The 21,691-nt window shown below is 39.7% G+C and overlaps 1 protein-coding gene across 5 annotated transcripts in view; it reads left to right on the top strand.

Moving 5' to 3' along the window:
- Positions 1-8,778, top strand: part of LOC123761707 (lateral signaling target protein 2 homolog) — a 45,045-nt gene extending 36,267 nt beyond the window's left edge. For 3 of the 5 annotated variants that reach the window (XM_045747824.2, XM_045747823.2, XM_045747826.2), the window contains 5 exons: positions 819-940; positions 1,753-1,866; positions 3,187-3,277; positions 5,914-6,069; positions 6,584-8,778. In XM_045747824.2, coding sequence (XP_045603780.2) covers positions 819-940; positions 1,753-1,866; positions 3,187-3,277; positions 5,914-6,041 — 455 coding nt within the window. In that variant the 3' untranslated portion in view covers positions 6,042-6,069; positions 6,584-8,778. The remainder of the gene's footprint in view (positions 1-818; positions 941-1,752; positions 1,867-3,186; positions 3,278-5,913; positions 6,070-6,583) is intronic. The other 2 variants (XM_069330554.1, XM_045747825.2) reach the window with 2 other exon arrangements.
- Positions 8,779-21,691: the final 12,913 nt, after the last annotated feature.

Genomic DNA, 21,691 nt, shown 5'->3' with positions numbered 1-21,691 from the left:
TAAGTCCCCTTTTTTACTTTTCTGGGGTTAAGTAGCTCCGGGAGCTACATAACCACAGTCGATGGCAGACATTGAATGCTTCCAACCACACGGGGGTTTCTATAGGCCATTGTTCCTTGGGTCTTTCTGAGAGGGGCCAGGTTCTGGCTCGTGGTCCCCGGTAGGCATAGAACTCCAATCGAATTGACTGATGCCGCAGTCTAATAAATACATATCAACCCGGTAAGCTACGAGGAGCCTCCAGGACTCTCCCAGAAAATGGCGTTTCATTACGTTCAACACTGGTTTTTTTGTCAATTATAAGTACATAAATCAAGCTGCTTGACAGAAAATACATAACATAGACTGTTAAGTAAAACTATGGACAAAAAAATTATTCAAATTGATCATTCGAGCCCTCTCGCCCTTTCACCATGAGTCGGCAAGCTGCATATCTAGTGCTAACGCACTCATTGGCCCATCCACCAAATGACTTGCATTTGATTATGCAAGAGACACAGTATCTTGCATAATTAAAAAATCAGATTTTTTTTCCACAAGCAGAGTAACACTTTAGTTAATAGATTCTCTTTGGGGGGGGGGGGGATAATCTTGGATATTAGGCAGTCATTTCTTTTAATGTCTGTTGAAAATTTGATTCTCTGGATTCAAGAGAATAATGTTTAGTTAAACAGCAACCCAACCCAACCTCCATCCATCCTGGGGTATCACTGTGTCCGAGTTGCCACCAGCTAGCACCCGTGTTTTCGGTGGTGATTACATTCTGATTGTAAATTTGTATTCTAAATTATTGTACACTATACATTATATTTTGACAGGGAAGAGACTACGAAGTTGCAGTGGAACTAACTTTGATAAGAATAAAACTGGAGAGGAAGAGAACGTTGAGTCGGCACAGAAAAAATCACACAGTATTACCAGTGGGACAAATTTTCTACAGGTACTCTTATTTAATTAAATTACACCAACTATTTTTTATTTTACCCAAATTGGACTGGTTGTGAGGGTATAGTAAAGCAACTAAGCTCCAGTGAGTGACAGTGTGGGATCAGATAGAAGTCTATTCCCAGGAGGAATGGATATCATTGGACATCTTTCCTTTCACCTAATGCCTTTGTTCAGTTAGCAGTAAATAGATACCCAGGAGTTAGGCAACTGTGTGGAGTTGCATCCTGGGAGGGGTCAGTACTTCAGTCTTGGGGAAACCTTGACATGAACCTGAAGTACGTATATATACAGGCTTTCTGTTTCCGACAAAACAAATTATTGAAAACCCCAGCTCAAACTGAGGGAAGGGAAGCTGGACACTTGGCAACTGAGACAAACTTACACCGAACTTGTATGGAGCTCATCTGTGCTTCTAGCTTACAACTGTATAGCGCTGTTGTCCCTCACCAAGAAAAACTGTCTCTATCCACATTGTCTATTCCACTCATTAACTTTTATACTAGGATAATATTATCTCTTGTCCTTCTTTCTTTTAATGTTGTTAGATTTAGATCTTTTAGCCTGTCCTTAAGCTTACCTCTGGTACTTGGCTTGTGGCTTATCATTGGATTTGCTGAATTCTCGTCTTATGTTTACCAGATGTGGATTTCATGCTAGACTTTGCATATTTTAGAAATTATGATATAAAGAAGGTACTGTATTATCAACCAGTACTTGTTATGAATTGAACTAATCATTCTTAATCAAATACAGTTTTGTAATAATTTTATCAACTTACTACAGTATTATTTGTTCTTTTTGAAGATGGAGGATCTCAACCCCAGGAAGATGTCTAGTTGGGTCCAGAATAAAAAGGTTCAGAAAGCCTGGGCTAGACCACTTACTAGAGAGGAGGCAGAAGTCCTCTTGGCAACTCCGGTATGTGCAGAAACAGAAAAATAGTTTTCTTAACTCTTAACATTTATGATCTGCTCCCAATGTAAAAATTATAAATTTTCTCCCCAAATACAGACCAAATGTAGTGATAATATCTCCATTTGTACATAAGAACAATTTAATCATTAAAAATAAACATTTATAAGTAATGCAGACTCTTGCTATTTGTAAGGATATCTTCAGGCATCATTCATGAATGGTAAAACTGCAAATGCTAAGACCAAGATCATGTAAAAAGAGGTTTACAAACTCAAAAATATTCTTGCAGTGTAACCTCAAAAATTTAGTTAGTACAGTACTTTCAAATATTTTGTGTGATTTTTTTCTTATGGAAGGTAATATACATAAATATTTCTAATGTAAAATTTAAAAAAAAAAAAAAAAAATCCTGACAGTAAATAGAAAAACTGTTCTCTCAATACCGCTGAGCAGAGGAAACCTAATAGGCTTATTGAAACCATTATTAGATCTTAATTAATGGCCAGTGGGGTTCCCAAGACCTGAAGATGGGTGTTTGGTTTCTATTCTTGGATGCATGGGGAGAAGCAAGAAAATATCAATGCATTGCCCCAAAAATTCAACCTCATTGCCTCATATGTATACGAGTACTTTCTTATCTCTGTGCCTCATTTATGTTTCTAACCTTGACATGTCTTCTCATAACCACCTCATCTATTTCCTTCATGATCCGTTATGTTGTCATCACTTACTCAATAGTATGGACCTGTTCCAGGCAATATAGCTACCAATTGTCTCAAAATTGGTCGCACATGAACTGAATGCTGGATGTGTACTGTACATCCCTATTATTTGGGTTAATCACAAGTTTTCTTGGCCGGTTACTGAATGGGTGATCACGTGGTGATGGGTACACAGGCTAGGGAAAGCTCAAGAAGACAGTTGAGAGATGCACTAACAGGCTACACGTGTACCCAAATTTTATAAACACTGCGGTTTAAATATTGGCTTTACACTCCTATGAGCTTGACTTGTCCTTTGTTTCAGCTTTTATGTTCTAAATGGATTAAAATCGAATTGATTTGTTTATTCAATTTTGTTTTATTATCATTTAACACAAAACACATCTCAAGTTTTTTTTATTACTTTGGAGTAAATAATTAATAATTTAGTTATTAACAACATAGATTTGTATGGATGCTGTGTGTATTATTTAATGCTTGTAAGGCTGTAATTTCTATTGATGTGAAAATCAAACTCGGGTTACCTTTCCTCTTTGAAGACTGTTTTAAATTGGTTTGAGAATTAAAGGTGTAAAATTTTCATTTAATTGTGGCTTTACAGGTGAACTTCGTGGATAGCATTTGGGAAGATATGCCATCTCCTCGTCGTGCTTCTTCAGTTGACGAATCTCTGTTTCGTGGTGTATCCTTAGGTCAGTAATAAACCTGTATGATAGTTGAGCATGTGGCTTCTAGGCTTCTTGTGTTTATATTACTGTATTGTCATATCCATATTAATTTCTACTTTAAACACTTCTCCATTGAATATATTATTCTATTCTTGCCCCTTTTATTCCTGTTAATGGTATTCCAGGTGCAAATGCCTCATTGCTTTGACATATCTGGGTAGGTAGGTCCCCTCAGTAACTCCCTGGAATTTTAGTACTGGTATCACTAACCCTTCAGGTTAAACCAGGCCTCTTGAGATATACGCAAGCCTATCAGGAATCGGTAGGCAGAATTTTGTTCTATCAGTGAGTCAAGGGGAGAAAGGGATTAGAGATTTATTTACAATCCAGGAAAAACTGACCAGAAAATCTAGACAGAATAAACAACCTACTGCTTGAAAGAAAGAAATTAAATGAGGGAAAATGCAAATGATGGCAACAGGTGTACAACCCTAGCTACACCTTGCTTGACGTCCTGAGAGTGCAAACTTTGTAATAGAGGTGCAACATGGTCTTAAGAGGTTGCAAGTGGTCTGGCAAAAATTATCAAATTCAATGATAGATTGATACAACAAGAGAAAGAAGGCAGGGTTAACAGCAATTATATAGAAAGAAAGCTTGACGCTGTTCCTCATAAAAGGTTAGTGTATAAAAGGAAGAGGAAAGCTGGGATAATATAAACACTGAACTGGGTAAGGAAGTACCCAGCAGGAAATAAAGAACAGTCGGGGGAAAAGTCAGGCTGGATATAGGAAGCAAGATGCCATGAGGATCAGTTCTAGGTCTACTGATGTTCTTCATATTAATCAGAGAGGACTGCACAGTATTGAAGGAAGACGTTGACAAACTCCAGCAGTGGGCAGACATATGGATGTTAGAATTTAACCTCAAGAAGTACAAGGTAATGCAAGAAGATTCGAAGGAATCTTCACCATAAAGGAAAAACCAACTATACAGAGTTTGGAAAGGACTTTGAAATGTACATAATCCCAGCAGTAACACTAGAAACTTGCATAGACAGCATCAATTGCTCTTGGGAAGCTAGAGAAGAGAAGGGAAATATTAGCAGAAAACGCCAAGCCATCACAACTATATAGCACTTGAAAGAGATCAGAATAAAGATTTATTTGGGATTTGATGGGTAGAAGGAATGGCTTGGATGGTAGGAGATTGAACTCTGCCTTACATAATGTAAGACCGTTGGTCTACAATCCACCCCAAGTGGTTGGACATGGGGAACATAAGAAAGGCATTTCAAATTCGAACAAGGACTTGCTGAAAACAATTTACACAGCCTGTGTTTGACTATTATTATAATACACAGCTGCACAAGTACAAAATCTGCACCTCATGAAGCACAAAAAGAGACTATAAATAGTATCGGTCTAATATACCGATATAAGTATATAAATAGATTTTATCGGTCTTGCGTGCTCCCGGGTAACACGCTCTCACTTTCTCTGTTTGTTGTGGATGGTACGCTGGGCATTTGGATTTTATATGCCTTTAGTCCTGTAGAGAATTCTATTGCGATTACAATGATACCAAAATAAAAGACCTAGGATGAGAATTGAAGTGACCAAAGTGAAGGGAGTATAAACATTTTATCGCTCTTGAGCCACGCTCCCGGGTAACATGATCTCACTTTGTTTGTTGCGGATAGTACACTAGGCATTTGGACTTGATATGCCTTTAGTCCTGTAGAGAATTCTATTGCGAACACAATGATACCAAATTGAAAAATCTAGGACGGGAATTGAGGTAACAAAGTTGAAAAGATTATATCCTTTTCAGAATTACTGCGCGCTCCTGCGGAATGCACAAACCCACCCGGGGTAGTGTGGCGCATGTGTGCTCAGAGCATCAAAGTGTTAAATTCATTGACAGTGAAATGCTAAAGAATTTGTTCACAACATTCATGGGACCAAAATTAGAATGTGCAGTAGTTACGTGGTGTACATATCTCACAAAGCACATCAGTAAGGTAGAGGATGTGAAAAGATATGCTATGAAATGTCTTTCATATCATAAAAATAAGAACTATGAGGAGAGGCTGAAGGCATTAAATATACCAAAGCTTAATAGAGGCAATATGAAGCAATAGCGACAATATAATCACCACTTACAAAATCATGAATATAAAAAAAAAAAAAAGTCCATGAATTCAAGATAATTAAAGCTATGTACCAAAAAATAAAAAAAAGTTCTCTTGCAAACAGAGTAATGGCCATTTCATTCACCTGTGCTCTAGGAGACTCAACTGCAGACCCCCATGCATGTGAGGCCCAAGCTCTATCAACCTCACATCACTATAGCTACTGATGATACTATTTTAGAGTAATAGACAGTTCAAATAATTTCATTGAAAGGGTGGTGAATGCCAAATCCTTCAGAAGCTTATAGATTTTTCATGATAAAGATTATAGGGAAGACAGGACACATGAACATAGCGCTCATACTGTAATAACACAGGTAATTACGCGCACAACTTTTAGGAATGCCAGTCTCTGCTTTCTTAATTAATTCTTAATTTCTCTTCAGAATTCATTAACACATAGATGTTTAGTGTTTACAGAAAACTATCAAAGAATGTGAGTGGAAAAATCTTTTGATTCACACAGAAAATGAAAACAAAGCTCGAGTTGATGGCACTTTGGAAGATGGGCTTGGGCAATACAGCCACTTGCCACCAGGAGGTAAGGGGGAGGTGTGCCAGATAGAAAAACCAATAGTCGGGCTACTCCAATAGAACAAGGACACGCATTAGGACAGTGCCTGTATGTATTAAGAATAGCTGTTCTCCCAAGCAAAATCTCTTTAGAGTCCTATAACTGTTATAAGCCATTTGGATCCCAGTAGCCTCTCTTCATTGAAAGGTGTTTGGATTCTTTTTAGTCCTCTTGCCATCAGAATGGGTTTTGAGCTCTCCTCACTAGAAGGTGTTTGAGATTTTTGTAGCACCCTCTTCATTGGAAGGTGTTTGGACTTGTGTAACCACAATTTGTACCAGAATATGTTTGAATTCTTGTAGCCATCCTTTGCACCAGAAGCAGTTTGATTTATTGTAGCCCCTTTCTCCTTTCTTAAGACCACTTGACTGAAAAATATTAATGGACAAACAGGGACCAAAGCAGATCTTGATATGCAGTGCTAATTAACACAACATTTCTGGGTTATGGTATTGAAGTACAGTACAATACTTCTTGCATCCCAAAGCATGTGACATATTGCAACTAAATCAAATTGTCCACTGTGTTACATTGTAATAATTTTTCCTTTTATGTTTTTCAGATTCACATTTGTCAGTTACACTTGAATAAAGAAACTTTTCATTGCTAACGGTACATTGTAAGTAATTTAGCAGTTGGGTATTAGGTTAATCTTATACATCTGTTACAGGATAAACAATTTTGTTTTGTAAAGAACTATTAATAGCTTACTAAGAATTGTAATGTTTTTGAACAGTAATATATTAAAAGGGTTTTTCAATATATTACTGTGCTCCTTTTGTATTGATGGCATTTTTGTTATGTATTTTGTATGTGATGGCTGCTCAAAAGTTGTATATGGATTTGTTTATGTACAGTATATTAATCATTGAACATATTTTTGTATGGTACCTTAAGATAGTGATGCTTAGATTAAAATTTTCTGCACGTTAGGTTATATACATCTTCAGGATTCAAAGTCTTGAAACACACTTTCTTGCAAGGATGGCCTCATAAAATCCTTGACTTCTCAAAACCTGTAAACATTTTAAGCATTTCTTGAAACATATTTGACAGCCACATCACTTAACCAAATTAGTGATTACTAATAATATTTATTTTTTGCAGAATAAATAGAACTTATGGAAATGTTAAGGGGTTTCATTACATGGTAAAATGACAGAAAGAAAAATGCATAAAACATGCAAGAAAGGAAAGTAATTGATGAAATGTACTCAAAATAATACTAGTGTTTTTGTTCATCTATTTTCATCTTCATTTCATAAATATTCCCTTCTTGACAAGTCATGCTGCTGGTTTGTGAGTACAAATATAGATAATTAGACAACAATTAGGGGAGGTGTTGGCAAATTAATTTTAAATAAATTAATTAAAGGACATACTGTATTGGCAAAAATAGTAATTTAGGATCATGGTACCAAGAAGTTACAACTTTAACTCTTGGAAAAGGGTGAACACGAGAAGGAATCAAGTACAATATTCAAGATACGAGTTGATTTATTGATCTCCTTTTTGTATGTTAGCTCACCGAGTGCTTTTGAAAAGTGTTGGTTTAGAAAAGATTTTGTTTCAGGCTTTGTAAGGATTTTTTCCACCTGTCTGTACCTTATAAGTACTGTACAGTATACTGTACTGTACTTTATTATCCTTCAACAAACAATGTCTGCCTCACATCATATTATCCTATGAGTTCCTCATTGTCCATTCCAGCTCATAAACATTTTCACATTATTTCTGGCACAATTATACTTGAGACATGTAGGGAAATGATCTAAATTATTTAAATCAGCTTTGCAAGTTACATCACTCCGCATCAGATTATTGTGTACCCCTGTGCCGTTTTTTGTGGTGGTTTTTTATTACCATTCAGTCCTTTGTTAAAAATTTAAATTGATTTTCTTTGAAGCAGAACTGTGTACCTGAATTTTAAAATATCACGTGTAAGTAAATATGTGGTACTTGGAGTGTGAAGATTAAAATAAATAAATTATTTGCTGATTTTTAAGAGAAGTAAATCATTGATGGTTTCTGTTTATAAAGTTGCATAAATTAGTGTGATTTGTTAATTTTTGTACAAGACATACTTGTGTACTGGTTAGTTGCCTTGGTCTCCCATGTAATGAATTCACTACAGTGAAAACATTGAAAGATTATTCTTTATACTGATCATGGTTCTATATTTTCTGTTAAAGTAATACAAATGTATTTTTTTAATTGTCAAATTCCATGGGAACTTTTAGTTTTGTTCATTTTGTACTTATCCTTGTTTTAACCCTAAAGAGGGATGCATTATGGTGACAAAGTATTCTGATATCTTAGGTAGAATTGAGCTGGGGTATTATATTTAGGTCCAGTGGACACTTTTAAATTTTCACAGTTTTTAGACAATACCTAATGTTATTTTTTTAAGATATAGTACTGGCATTTTGGTCCAGACTTATTTAGTTGAAAGAAAGTGTTTTTTGTATTTGTGTTGGTGCAGCTTGCAATTGAGAAAGTTGCTAACCAAACAATGTCTGTGCATTCCACATTCCACAAGTTTAGTTCATCATGCTAAGAAGTGAAATGTTTCTTCCAACCCATTTAAGAGGATGAGCTTATTTCTCTAGACTTTTATTGTGTAGTTTTCCTTCAATACTGCAGATAGATCGCAACTGTTTCATCTCTATGAAATGCAAACCACTAGTTATAATTTCAATCTTTTTTTATTTTTTGGTTAATTTGGAAATAATTTAAATAAAATACATTAAAAGGAGATACCTGCATGTGTCTATCCCACTTATACGTGAACTGGCACACACATTGTTATATAATCAACTTTAATATTTCTAGATACAACTGTCTAGGATATTTTTCATTCTATATTCTCATTACGGCTTCCTTTTCTCACCATGTCAGATTTATCTTTTGGCACTCCTGGTCATCAGTGTAAATAGTACATGAAACAAAAATGTTTTATGTAGCTCAGAACATCATTACTCAATGCTTTGTTGCAGGGTAATGCAGAGAAAATGTCAACTTTATATCCAGATGGCAGGTGAGGTACAATGCTAAACCAGTGTCCCCTGAATAACTGTCGGCTCTTGTAATTGTGTACTCTCGACCGAATCAATTGTTTAAGAAGTTAAATGAATTATCATGAGAAAGTGCCAAGCCAATACTACTACTGTATATAAAACTAAGAAGGGATCAGAATAAGGATTTGGGATGGGACAGAATGGTGCCCAACCACTTGGACAGTTAGAGATTGAACTGCGACCTGCATGAACCGAGAAAGGTGAGTACAGTAATATAGTAAATGAAGAATATAAAATTGCATAATAAAATATTAAATGTTCATTCATTATAGCATCCACAATACAAAATATAGTATTACCTGTACTAGTAAAGCACATTCACTTGACTCAACTGGCATACAACGAAGTGTTATGACTATATATATATATATTATGTATATATGCAAACAAGCTTGAATAGTCTCCAAGCATATATGCAACTGAAAACTCCACACCCCAGAAGTGACTCAACACAATGCAACTGGTTAACCACTCGACCATCAGTGACCGTACAAAAGACAATGAAAGCTGAGGCTATTTGACCACCATCCCGATGGCACTTTGATGGTAATCTTGGGCATAATTATTTCATCAAATCACCTCGCTTTGTGGGGTCCCGTGAGCAACACAAATGTGAACAAGCTTGGTCTCCAAGCATATGTGCAACCAGTTGCATTGTGCTCCTGGCAGTCTGGGGTGTGGAGTTTTCAGTTGTATATATGCTTGGAGACAATTCAAGCTTGTTCGTATTTGTGTTGCTCACAGGGCCCCACAAAATTAGATGATTTGATGAAACAACTATGCCCAAGATTACCATCAAAGTGCCGTCGGGATGGTGGTCAAATAGCCTCGTTTTTTTTTATTCATATATACTGTATATATATACGAGGTCTTACATTCTTGTACAGCCACTAGTACATGTAGCGTTTCGGGCAAGTCCTTAATCCTAGGTTCCCTGGAATGCGACCCTCACGAAGAATCGTGTTTACAACCAAGTACCCATTTTACTGTCAACTTAAACAGGCTACAGTTAAGGATTTGCGCGCATTAAATCCTCCTCCGGCCAGGATACGAACTCAGGACAAAGCACTCGCGGAACGTCAGGCGAGCGTCTTATTACTATGCCATGGAGACTGTGGTAATCAAGCTATAAGAAGGAACACTAGTAAGCTTTCATCTTATGTACAGTCACTGATGATCGAGTGGTTAAAGTACTATGTACACCAGTGGCATTGTGCTCCTGGCAGTCTGGGTTCGAGGTACTTCTGGGGGTGTGGAGTTTTCAGTATATATATACTGTATATACAGTATATATAATATGCGAACAAGCCTGAATGGTCCCCATTTCAGTCATTCGACCATTGTTCAGTCAATGGTCGAGTGGTTAAGGTGTCCTGTACACCAGTTGCAGAGTGCTCTTGGCAATATGGGTTCGAGTCACTTCTGGGGCAAGTTTTCAGTTGCATATATGCCTGGGGACCATTCAGGCTTGTTTGCATTTGTGTTCCTTATGTGTGCCCCAAAGAATGAGGTGATTTGATAAAATACTATGCCCAAGATTACCATCAGAGTGCCAGCGGGATGATGGGGAATTAGCCTCGGCTACCATCATCTTTTGTCTGGTCGTGATGGTCGAGTGGTTAAGGTGTCCTGTACACCAGTTGCAGAGTGCTCCAGGCAGTATGGGTTCAAGTCACTTCTGGGGTGTAAGTTTTCAGTTATACTGTATATATATATCGTGATTTTAATCAGAAAAAACAGCAGTGGCTATTCTGGCTTGTGTTAAGCCAATCACATAAATTACAAGGTAAAATAAAGTAAATAAGACTGCTTCTGACCTCTTTATGGGTGAGAGATGCGGGTAAATTCCAAAAGAATAAAAAACTAAATATTTAATATATAACAAATGACTTTATCAACAAATAAAATAATTCCTATATTCTACTTGGCGATACATAATACAAATGAAATATGAGCAGGTGGCAGTTACGTTAATGGCAAAGAAAGGTGCAAAACTGAATACAATATACAAGAAGCTGTACGCGTCTTCTGTTTCCTGGGAAGACTACAGTACATGTTACGGCTTTGAGAGCACGAAACGTATTCTGAAGACTGGCTGTTGTAGTTGTTATAGATTCAGCTACTCGGAACAAGTTGCAAGTAACACGGGCTATGGTGAGCCCGTAACTTAACTGGCACAGGAACGGGACAAGTAGCACGGGCCATGGTGAACTCGTAGTGGACTTGCCTGGCACAGGAGCGGTGCTGTGTGAGACTGGCCGTTGCTGCTGTTTCAGATTTAGCTACTCGGAACGAAGGGTCCATGTAGCACAGGCTATGGTGAGCCCGTAAAAGACTGGCCGATTGATTGATCGATGAAGATTAAGCCACCTCAAAAGGCGGCACGGGCATGAATAGCCTGTAAGTGGTGGCCCTTTTGAGCCATTACCAGTATCAATAGATGATACTGGAGATCTGTGGAGGTGCGGCTGCACCCACCGTGACGGGAGATGTCTCCCCAATGTGTCCAAGATTGATTGATGAAGATTAAGCCACCCAAAAGGTGGCACATGCATGAATAGCCTGTAAGTTTTTTTTTTTTTTTTTTTACATGCAGGCATGCAATTTAAATACAATAAAAACAAGACAATAACTTGAAAACATAAGAAAACAAACAAAACGAGAAACCACCGGCCAGAAGGGCCAACAGCACAGTACAACAAATTACAAACACGATAAATGCATGATAAACACAGCAAACAATATAGAAAACAATGCCAAACAAGCAAGCACAGTAAAAAACAAAAAGTAAAACAAACATCAAGAGGAACAACATAAAACAGGAAAATCACAATATACAACAAAAAAATAAAAAACAAGTACAACATGTAATGCAAGAATAAAACACTAGTGCAAAGGTACATTTCATAAACAAGACATAAATAAAAGCACGCACACCAAACCAACTGCCTCGCAACAAACAAAGGGAGAGGCCAAAATATACAATACAGTAATTACAAACAAGCAAACCACACAATCAAGAAAACGAAACATAGTAACATACATACACAACAAACAAGCACCGGCCTGAAGGACCGAGAACAAAACACAACATAAAGGACATCATGAAAATAGAACAAGAAAATGCACAGCACACAACAAGCCAAAAATAAAAACAAAACAATAACAAAAACAAAATTAAAAACAATTAAAAACAAAATTAAAAACAATAAAAAATACAAATAACAAAAAGGAAAAGAAAAAGAAAAAGAAAAAAAAAACACATTCTAGCAATGCATAAGCATAATACACAGGGAAAAGTAACAACACAAAAGCAAATACATGAATAAAAACGCCCTCACCAAAACACCTGCCTCGCAACAAATAAGGGAGAGGCACGGGCACAAAGCACAAGAGGGCAAACAAAAGGCCATAGGGGCACACAACACTATAGCAACATGGAATCAGCCGACATATTTGCTCGGGAACAAGACCCAGGGGAACCGCGCATTGAACGCCACCCAATGCAGCCACCGCCCCCAAGAGTCATGATCTTCCGGGGGCTCCATGATATCCGGAACCCGGCAACAAACACCCGCAAGCAGGGAACCCAGACGGTGTCACTCCGGAGGCGAGTAACCGCCACCCGACTCCATACAACAGGAACCCGCCCATCATGAAAGTCCTCCGGCCTTTCCGACAGCAAGGACTCTGCAACCACGGCCTCATCTCGCAACTCCACAGGAGGGGGCCGGACAGAGGGCACCACCACAGGGGCACACCACCAGATGACTGCAGGGAACCAGGGCGGCGCGCATCCTTACGTAAAGTCACTACCAGGCCACGTCCAGCACCAGCATCCGCACTATCCCTGGCAGCGGAAGCCACCACACCCCCCCTGCGGAGAACACCCTGGTGGGGAAGGAACATAAGGCACACCCGAGACACGGGCATCAGCACTAGCAGGCACATGTACCTCCGCCACCACGAACTGCGGAGACAACGACGCATCCGGATCCACGCCGTCAACAGAGTCACTGAAGTCCCCAACATCGGCCCAGGCAGTAGACGAACGCCTGGAACGTTTGGGCTCCAGCCGGATATCGTCAGAGCCGGAAGCAGACCCAGAAACACGGGCACCACTAGCCGGACGAACCGACACCCGATGCAGAACAGCAGCAGCCTCTACCACAGGGGGAACCGGACCACACACAGCAGGAGGCTCCGCAGCCACCCCAGCACAGTAGGGACCCCGAGGTGAGGCTGCAGGGTCAGGTCCAGCAGCCGAAGATGAGGAAGCACATGACGACGCCATAGGGAGTGCCAGGAAGGCCCACTGGAGCAGCAGGGCCAGAGACAGGAGCAGGAGTAACATCCGACGGCACCGCAACATCTGGAGGAGGGCCGGCGACAACCGGGGGAACAACGGGTGATGCTGGGGAATCTTCAGCAGCGAACGGGACGCTCACTTCCTCACCCCCGGAGTCCTCCTCCAGAGGGAGCGGCAGGAAATCCTCTTCACGGAACAAATTCACGGGAGCGACCGGCTCAGCAGTACACCCGGCAGCCTGACGCCCCAACAAGCCACACCGGAAACAAGTACGGGGTTGCTGGGCATAAAACACCCGCACATAGTACCCTAACAGCCGGACAGATGACGGAATGTCCGACCTCAGTCACATCCCGAGGGTCCGAATGTTGGTCTTCACACCCGAATACATTCCAGACGATAGCGAGTTCATCCGCACACTGACGACGGAGCCGTACCTCTGGAAGAAACGTCGGAGGAGAGTCTCAGGAAACTCCATTGGGGCGCCATGGACACTTACATATGTCACAGCACCACTACGGTCCGAAATGGTCACAGACCTGGTGCCGTCCTGCAGCTGCAAAGTACGCCTCTCGTACCTCCGGAGAAAATCACTGTACACCAGTTCACCCACGAACTTGATTACACGGCGAGCAGTGACCAGCTCGACACCGTAGACGTCCTGGACCGAGACCCTGAGCATGTCACTCAAGACCAAGTCCACAAGCGGGTAACCAGCACGGCCAGTAAACTCCAAACCTATGGAGTTTACCCTCATGGTAAACACATCCACACCAGGAACAGCAGGGAGGGTAGAGACACCCACTCCTCCTGCCGGCGAAAACGGGAACTACCTCAAAACTGCCAGAGCAGTCAAACGACACGTCTACATCGCACGGCAGCACAGGTGAGACTTCAATAGAACGTAAGTGGTGGCCCTTTTGAACCATTACCAGTATCAAGAGCTGATACTGGAGATCTGTGGAGGTGCGACTGCACCCTGCGTGACAGGAGATGTCTCCCGTGAAAGACTGGCTGATTGATAAAGATTAAGCCACCCAAAAGGCGGCACGGGCATGAATAGCCCGTAATGGACTGGCTGCTGGTGAGCTGCTTATATAGGCGGGCCAGGCTTAGTGTAGATGGCGCTGATGTACAGGTAACTATAGCTGGCAGTCTCAAACAAGCAGTTAAGGGTTGGTCGACCGGCGAGTGGCGCTGGGCCCCAGACAGGTGTCCAGGTGTCTCGGGTGCTTGAGGGTGAAGGGGGTTGGTGTCTTTTCTATACACAGGCTTCTGAGCACGTATTGTTGTTGTTGATGTTGATTTATACTGGAGTATGCAGATATGTTGTTGAATAAGCGGTAAAGGAATATTCAGGATCTCCTTGTCTAAGCTATATATATATATATATATATATATATATATATATATATATATATATATATATATATATATATATATATATATATATATATATATATATATGTCGTACCTAATAGCCAGAATGCACTTCTCGGCCTACTATGCAAGGCCCGATTTGCCTAATAAGCCAAGTTTTCCTGAATTAATATATTATCTCTAACTTTTTTCTTATGAAATGATAAAGCTACCCATTACATTACGAATGAGGTCAATTTTTTTTTATTGGAGTTAAAATTAACGTAGATATATGACCGAACCTAACCAACCCTACCTAACCTAACCTAACCTATCTTTATAGGTTAGGTTTGGTTAGGTAGCCGAAAAAGTTAGGTTAGGTTAGGTTAGGTAGGTTAGGTAGACGAAAAACAATTAATTCATGAAAACTTGGCTTATTAGGCAAATCTGGCCTTGCATAGTAGGCATAGAAGTGAGTTCTGGCTACTAGGTACGACATATATATATATATATATATATATATATATATATATATATATATATATGTCGTACCTAGTAGCCAGAACTCACTTCTCAGCCTACTATGCAAGGCCCGATTTGCCTAATAAGCCAAGTTTTCATGAATTAATGTTTTTTCGTCTACCTAACCTACCTAACCTAACCTAACCTAGCTTTTTTTGGCTACCTAACCTAACCTTACCTATATATATAGGTTAGGTTAGGTTAGGTAGGGTTGGTTAGGTTCGGTCATATATCTACGTTAATTTTAACTCCAATAAAAAGAATTGACCTCATACATAGTGAAAAGGGTTGCTTTATCATTTCATAAGAAAAAAATTATAGTAAATACATTAATTCAGGAAAACTTGGCTTATTAGGCAAATCGGGCCTTGAATAGTAGGCTGAGAAGTGAGTTCTGGCTACTAGGTACGACATATATATATATATATATATATATATATATATATATATATATATATATATATATATATATATATATATATATATATATATATATATATATATATATATATATATATATATATATATATATATGACAATGTCAGACCACGGAGGAAAAATGAAACAAGAAATTTCCTTAAGTACTTTCGTATATTAAATACATCTTCAGAAGGTCATTTTACAGATCGAGTGATGGGTATAAATAGGCAGGAGAGAGTGGTGAAGTAAGGTGAGGTACAATACTTGGACAACGCAGAAGGCCCATTGGCCCATCAGATGCACCCAATTAGCCCATCCGATGTAGCCCAATGGCCCATCTGATACAGCAGACATACAAGCATAATATATAGGTAATTATAACATAAAGAAGTAAATATATACAATAAATTAGTGAGACAAATGTTTTTCAATGATTCTACTTAAATCGCCCTTTAGCTGATCTATTAGAAATGGATCTAATTTATATAGACCACTGCTAATATTCAAATTACTTTCTTTGGTGATCTGTATCAAAGCAGATTCAATTATGTTTCTGTTATAGGTGCTTTTACAATTTGTTATTGAAGAAGCACTCTCCCAATCAATTTGGTGAGCTTTTTCTGACAAATGCACAAACAAAGCATTAGACAATTGGCCATGTTTTACAGAGTATTTATGCTGCGATATTCTACATTTTAAATCTTTAGATGTTTGCCCGACATAGAACTTATTACATTCCTTACAAGGTATTTTATAAATGACGCAATTATCACTACGAGGGCTGTTCCTTACTAATAGCTTACCAACAGTGTTTTCGTAGCTAAACATTACATCTATATTAAAAAGTTTCAAGGCCTTGACAATATTCTCAAACCCAGAGAAATATGGTAAACATAACACATTCTTTGGGCGAATCCTTTCACTGCATACATTATTATAATATGTACGACGAGCTTTGTTACGACAAACTTCCAAAAAATTCAGTGGGTAACAAAGCTTAAGACCAATCGAATCAATATTCTTAAATTCTTCATCTAAGAATTCTGGACTCACAACTCGAAGAGCTCTTAGATACATTGAAGAAAAAATTGACTTTTTTACATTGTATTTATGCCCTGAAAAATAATGAACATAAGATAAATTGTTCGTAGGTTTTCTGTAAACACTAAACTTTAATGAAGAGTTTTCCCTATGAATAAGCACATCTAAGAATGGCAAACATTTATCAATTTCAGTCTCCATAGTAAATTTTATGGAGGTGACTTGGTCATTAAGTTTGGCTACAAATTCGTCTGTGTTTACATCTGAAACTATTACTATGGAGACTGAAATTGATAAATGTTTGCCATTCTTAGATGTGCTTATTCATAGGGAAAACTCTTCATTAAAGTTTAGTGTTTACAGAAAACCTACGAACAATTTATCTTATGTTCATTATTTTTAATGAACGTAACAAAGCTCGTCGTACATATTATAATAATGTATGCAGTGAAAGGATTCGCCCAAAGAATGTGTTATGTTTACCATATTTCTCTGGGTTTGAGAATATTGTCAAGGCCTTGAAACTTTTTAATATAGATGTAATGTTTAGCTACGAAAACACTGTTGGTAAGCTATTAGTAAGGAACAGCCCTCGTAGTGATAATTGCGTCATTTATAAAATACCTTGTAAGGAATGTAATAAGTTCTATGTCGGGCAAACATCTAAAGATTTAAAATGTAGAATATCGCAGCATAAATACTCTGTAAAACATGGCCAATTGTCTAATGCTTTGTTTGTGCATTTGTCAGAAAAAGCTCACCAAATTGATTGGGAGAGTGCTTCTTCAATAACAAATTGTAAAAGCACCTATAACAGAAACATAATTGAATCTGCTTTGATACAGATCACCAAAGAAAGTAATTTGAATATTAGCAGTGGTCTATATAAATTAGATCCATTTCTAATAGATCAGCTAAAGGGCGATTTAAGTAGAATCATTGAAAAACATTTGTCTCACTAATTTATTGTATATATTTACTTCTTTATGTTATAATTACCTATATATTATGCTTGTATGTCTGCTGTATCAGATGGGCCATTGGGCTACATCGGATGGGCTAATTGGGTGCATCTGATGGGCCAATGGGCCTTCTGCGTTGTCCAAGTATTGTACCTCACCTTACTTCACCACTCTCTCCTGCCTATTTATACCCATCACTCGATCTGTAAAATGACCTTCTGAAGATGTATTTAATATACGAAAGTACTTAAGGAAATTTCTTGTTTCATTTTTCCTCCGTGGTCTGACATTGTCACATTCTTAATCACGTGTTTATTTTCGTGATATACACACACATATATATATATATATATATATATATATATATATATATATATATATATATATATATATATATATATATATATATATATATATATTGGGTACCACCTTTAGTGCAATTGTAGGGACCCACAGCCTCGAAGAAGAAAATAAAGAGTATTCAGAGACCTTGTGGATTCTCGCTGAACACTGATATTTTTGTCTCCTACCATCCCTATTTTTTTCTTAAATTTTATTTTATTTTATTACATTGCTGCTACAGTTTACAGAAAACACACACAAATAACAACCAACGTTCGAAGACCTCATCCAGCTCTTCGGAGGTTGGGTGCATTCCCAAGATACAGCAAGCATTTCCTCTCTGGACTGCGACACTGAGGTGCTGGAACAGGAAACTGGCTGCTCTTGATTTTTGTTTTCCCAATGAGTTCGTCACCCACCTCCTTTAGGAACTTAAGTGCACATTTACCTCAGACGCTCAGGATTTCAGAGCCTATCGAAAACCTGCACGAACCTGTAACAACGTTCTAGATCCCTGTACTTGTTAGTTTTCTGGGTCTCCCTGAAGGTGGCCACCCCACCTCCCTCAGCTATAAAGCGAGGTAGATATGTATCAGCCAATACGGGAGACATCTCCCGTCACGCAGGGTGCAGTCGCACCACAGATCTCCAGTATCATCTATTGATAATGGAAATGGCTCAAAAGGGCCACCACTTATGGGCTATTCATGCCCATGCCACCTTTTGGGTGGCTTAATCTTCTCTCTCTCTCTCTCTCTCTCTCTCTCTCTCTCTCTCTCTCTCTCTCTCTCTCTCTCTCTCTCTCTCTCTCTCTCTCTCTCTCTCTCTCTCTCTCTCTCTCTATCAGCCAATGTAGACGCACACGTGTAGTCCCACACAACCTGCTTACCATCCCTCCATGGCGTAAGGGTGACTCCATCTGGCCGTTTGTTACTGTTGTCAGGTCTGCACAACTGAGGTTCACTTTGTGCTGGACACCTAGCTGTAGCCAAACTTCTCTTGATGATGTCACTGACTGCTTCATGTCTGGCAATCTTTCCCGGTGACTTACGACAGATGAGACCATGGCTGTCATATTGGTCCGCCCGTGCATAGCCGGTGTTCGGTGGAGATAGGGGCGGCAGGGCAACACCAATACTTAGGGCCCAATGGTTCAGGTGGGTGCCAAAGGCGGAATTAGGGACAGCCAATAGGTAGTTCCCGGCATGAGGAACTTGCACAGTTAGGAGACGCTGCCTCCAGCATTGCTGTGGCAATATTCTCCACTATGGGGCTGTCCCATTTGGCTTGTTTGCAGTCGTTTGGAAAAGTTGATCGAGGATGAGGGTTGGCAAGATTATCCCACTGGCCGGCTCGGTCTGCAAATTTGGGATCATGAATTCCAATGGAGTCTCTTAGGTATCCTGGTAGTATTTCATTCATTAATTCACCTGTAGCACTAGTCGAGGATAAGAAAGCCGGCAATGCTAACTGTGTCGCCTTGCGAATACCTATATAGCCCTGAGTCTAACTGGGAGCGTTGCATGGTCCCATTGGTCATCTTGCAGAGAGAGGTTTTGCACTTTCATGGTTATTGATTTTAGGAGCGCATCATATGTTGTTAATTTTGGACTGTCGAAGGAGGGAGCACACCTTAGGAAACAGGTAAGCCTGGGCAAAGCCAGACACCTTGTGAGGCGGTACAAAGCATCGTGGGCATCCAAAGCCCCTAATTCTTCCCTCCATCCTCCTCAGGTCGTTCAGTTTTCTTCAAGGACTACCTCAATGGCGCTCGAGCCCAGAGGTGTCCCTAGAAGCACACTTGGTGGGAGTGCTCCTGGCAACACGGTTCATACTGCATCTATGATTGGTTGGCTAGATGAGAAGATTTCACACCTTGATGGATTTAGAGTGAGTCCTAACTCCTCTTCCCTAGATTTTACTAGCTGTAGATCCCCTAAAAGAGACTCCTGTGTCCCTGCCAGTGTGCCATCGTTCAGGAACCAGATGAGTTAGCTGGTCAACCTGCTTGTGACCTCTTTAGCTGCCATGCAGAAAAGGAAAGGGGCAAGTGGGTCTCCTTGCTGGACACCTGCGGAAACAACTTCATGTTCCCCAAACAACAGTGTCGATTTCCTACTGTAACCTGCTGAAACGAAGGGGGGAGTAGACCAGGAAAGCTTGTTCGAACTGCGTCCAATACCACATCCCTTTTTACCTCGTTGAAAGCATTTTTAAAGTCTAATTTAATTAATGCCTTATTTTCTGGAAGGTGATTAATATAGGCTCGTGCTGCATGAGCTGCTGCTTCACAGCCATAGGGGACACCAAAACCTAGTTGATGGGGTCGAAGCATCGTTGCAGCTTCCGTGCGGATATTTCTTATAGATGCCCTGGCAACGAGGCGCCGAAGTGTGTTACCCACGGCAATGGGTCTGACTCCACCATCCTTCTTAAGGGGACACAGGGATGCTCCGAAGAAGAAGAAGAGTTTAATTGTATCTGGGATCAGCCCAGAGAGGCAGTTGTTGACAAACTTCGTGACCTCTGACAGTAGTGTGTCTGCAACTTCGCCGATAACCTGGGTTTGCCATCTCCTGTAGGTGCTGAGGTCTTACTCCAGTGTATCCCCCTGCTGAGCCTGGCGGAAATGACATGATGGCTTTGGCTTCTCTCTCAGTGAGTCGGCAGTACTGTAGCTGCATTTCTAGGTGCGTTTGTGTCTTAGCTGGTAAGTAACCTAATTGCCCCTACTGTGTTGCCCTCTTCAATTTTTTTGGTCACGTGTGTTCCCAGTTTAAAATTGTCATTGGAACTCTTGGGTCTGCCACGGCGGTTTTTGCGTTGAGGAGGGATGGGGATCAAGTTGTCAGCTCTGGGGAAATTGTTAATTGCCCTAGTGACTGATGAGGCTAACGACTTGCCTCCTCTTCCAGGAATGTCAAAGCAAATACCTATAAGAAGAGGTAATTGTCGAAGTTTGTTAAAACTAACAAATTTGTTCAAACCTAAGAGAACATAAGTCAATACCGTAATTTATTTTCTTAATATAATAATAATATTAATTCAAATAAGCCAGTCTGAAAAAGTACTGTATATGAAGACAAAATCACTCCGCCTGTGAGGCAAATCGGGCCTTGCATACTTGGCCAAGTAATCCGGTTCTGGCTATTAGGCACGACTACATTCAATTTCTTTATTATGCACCCCATACCTATCCCATGGACGGTGGTGGAAAGGGTTACAGAGGCACATTATGGGTTCGGGAACTGAACCCCATAGTTCAGCTAAGCAAGTGATAATCTTGTGAAGTTAGTTACACAATTGTTAATATTATATATACACATGTACATATATATACAATCATTTACACAAATACATATCAATAATCTTTTTACATCACAAGTGATTCAACAAGAGGCTCACAACAGTCACTATACAAGGCACTTTACATCTGTGGTGAGTCACACAGTTACTAATCTTCCTCCACACCCACCCAATTGGGTGGCAGCTTTACAGTCATGTGCTCCACACCCACTCAACTGGGCGGCAGCTTTACAAACATGTGTTCCACACCCACCCAACTGGGCGGCAGCTTTACAGACATATGCTCCACACCCACCCAACTGGGCGGCAGCTGTACAGTCATGTGCTCCACA

Source organism: Procambarus clarkii, chromosome 24 (assembly GCF_040958095.1).
Source record: "Procambarus clarkii isolate CNS0578487 chromosome 24, FALCON_Pclarkii_2.0, whole genome shotgun sequence".
Classification (NCBI taxonomy): domain Eukaryota; kingdom Metazoa; phylum Arthropoda; class Malacostraca; order Decapoda; family Cambaridae; genus Procambarus; species Procambarus clarkii.
Note: the sequence above shows the minus strand (reverse complement) of the source record. Positions and strands in the feature narration are given on the sequence as shown.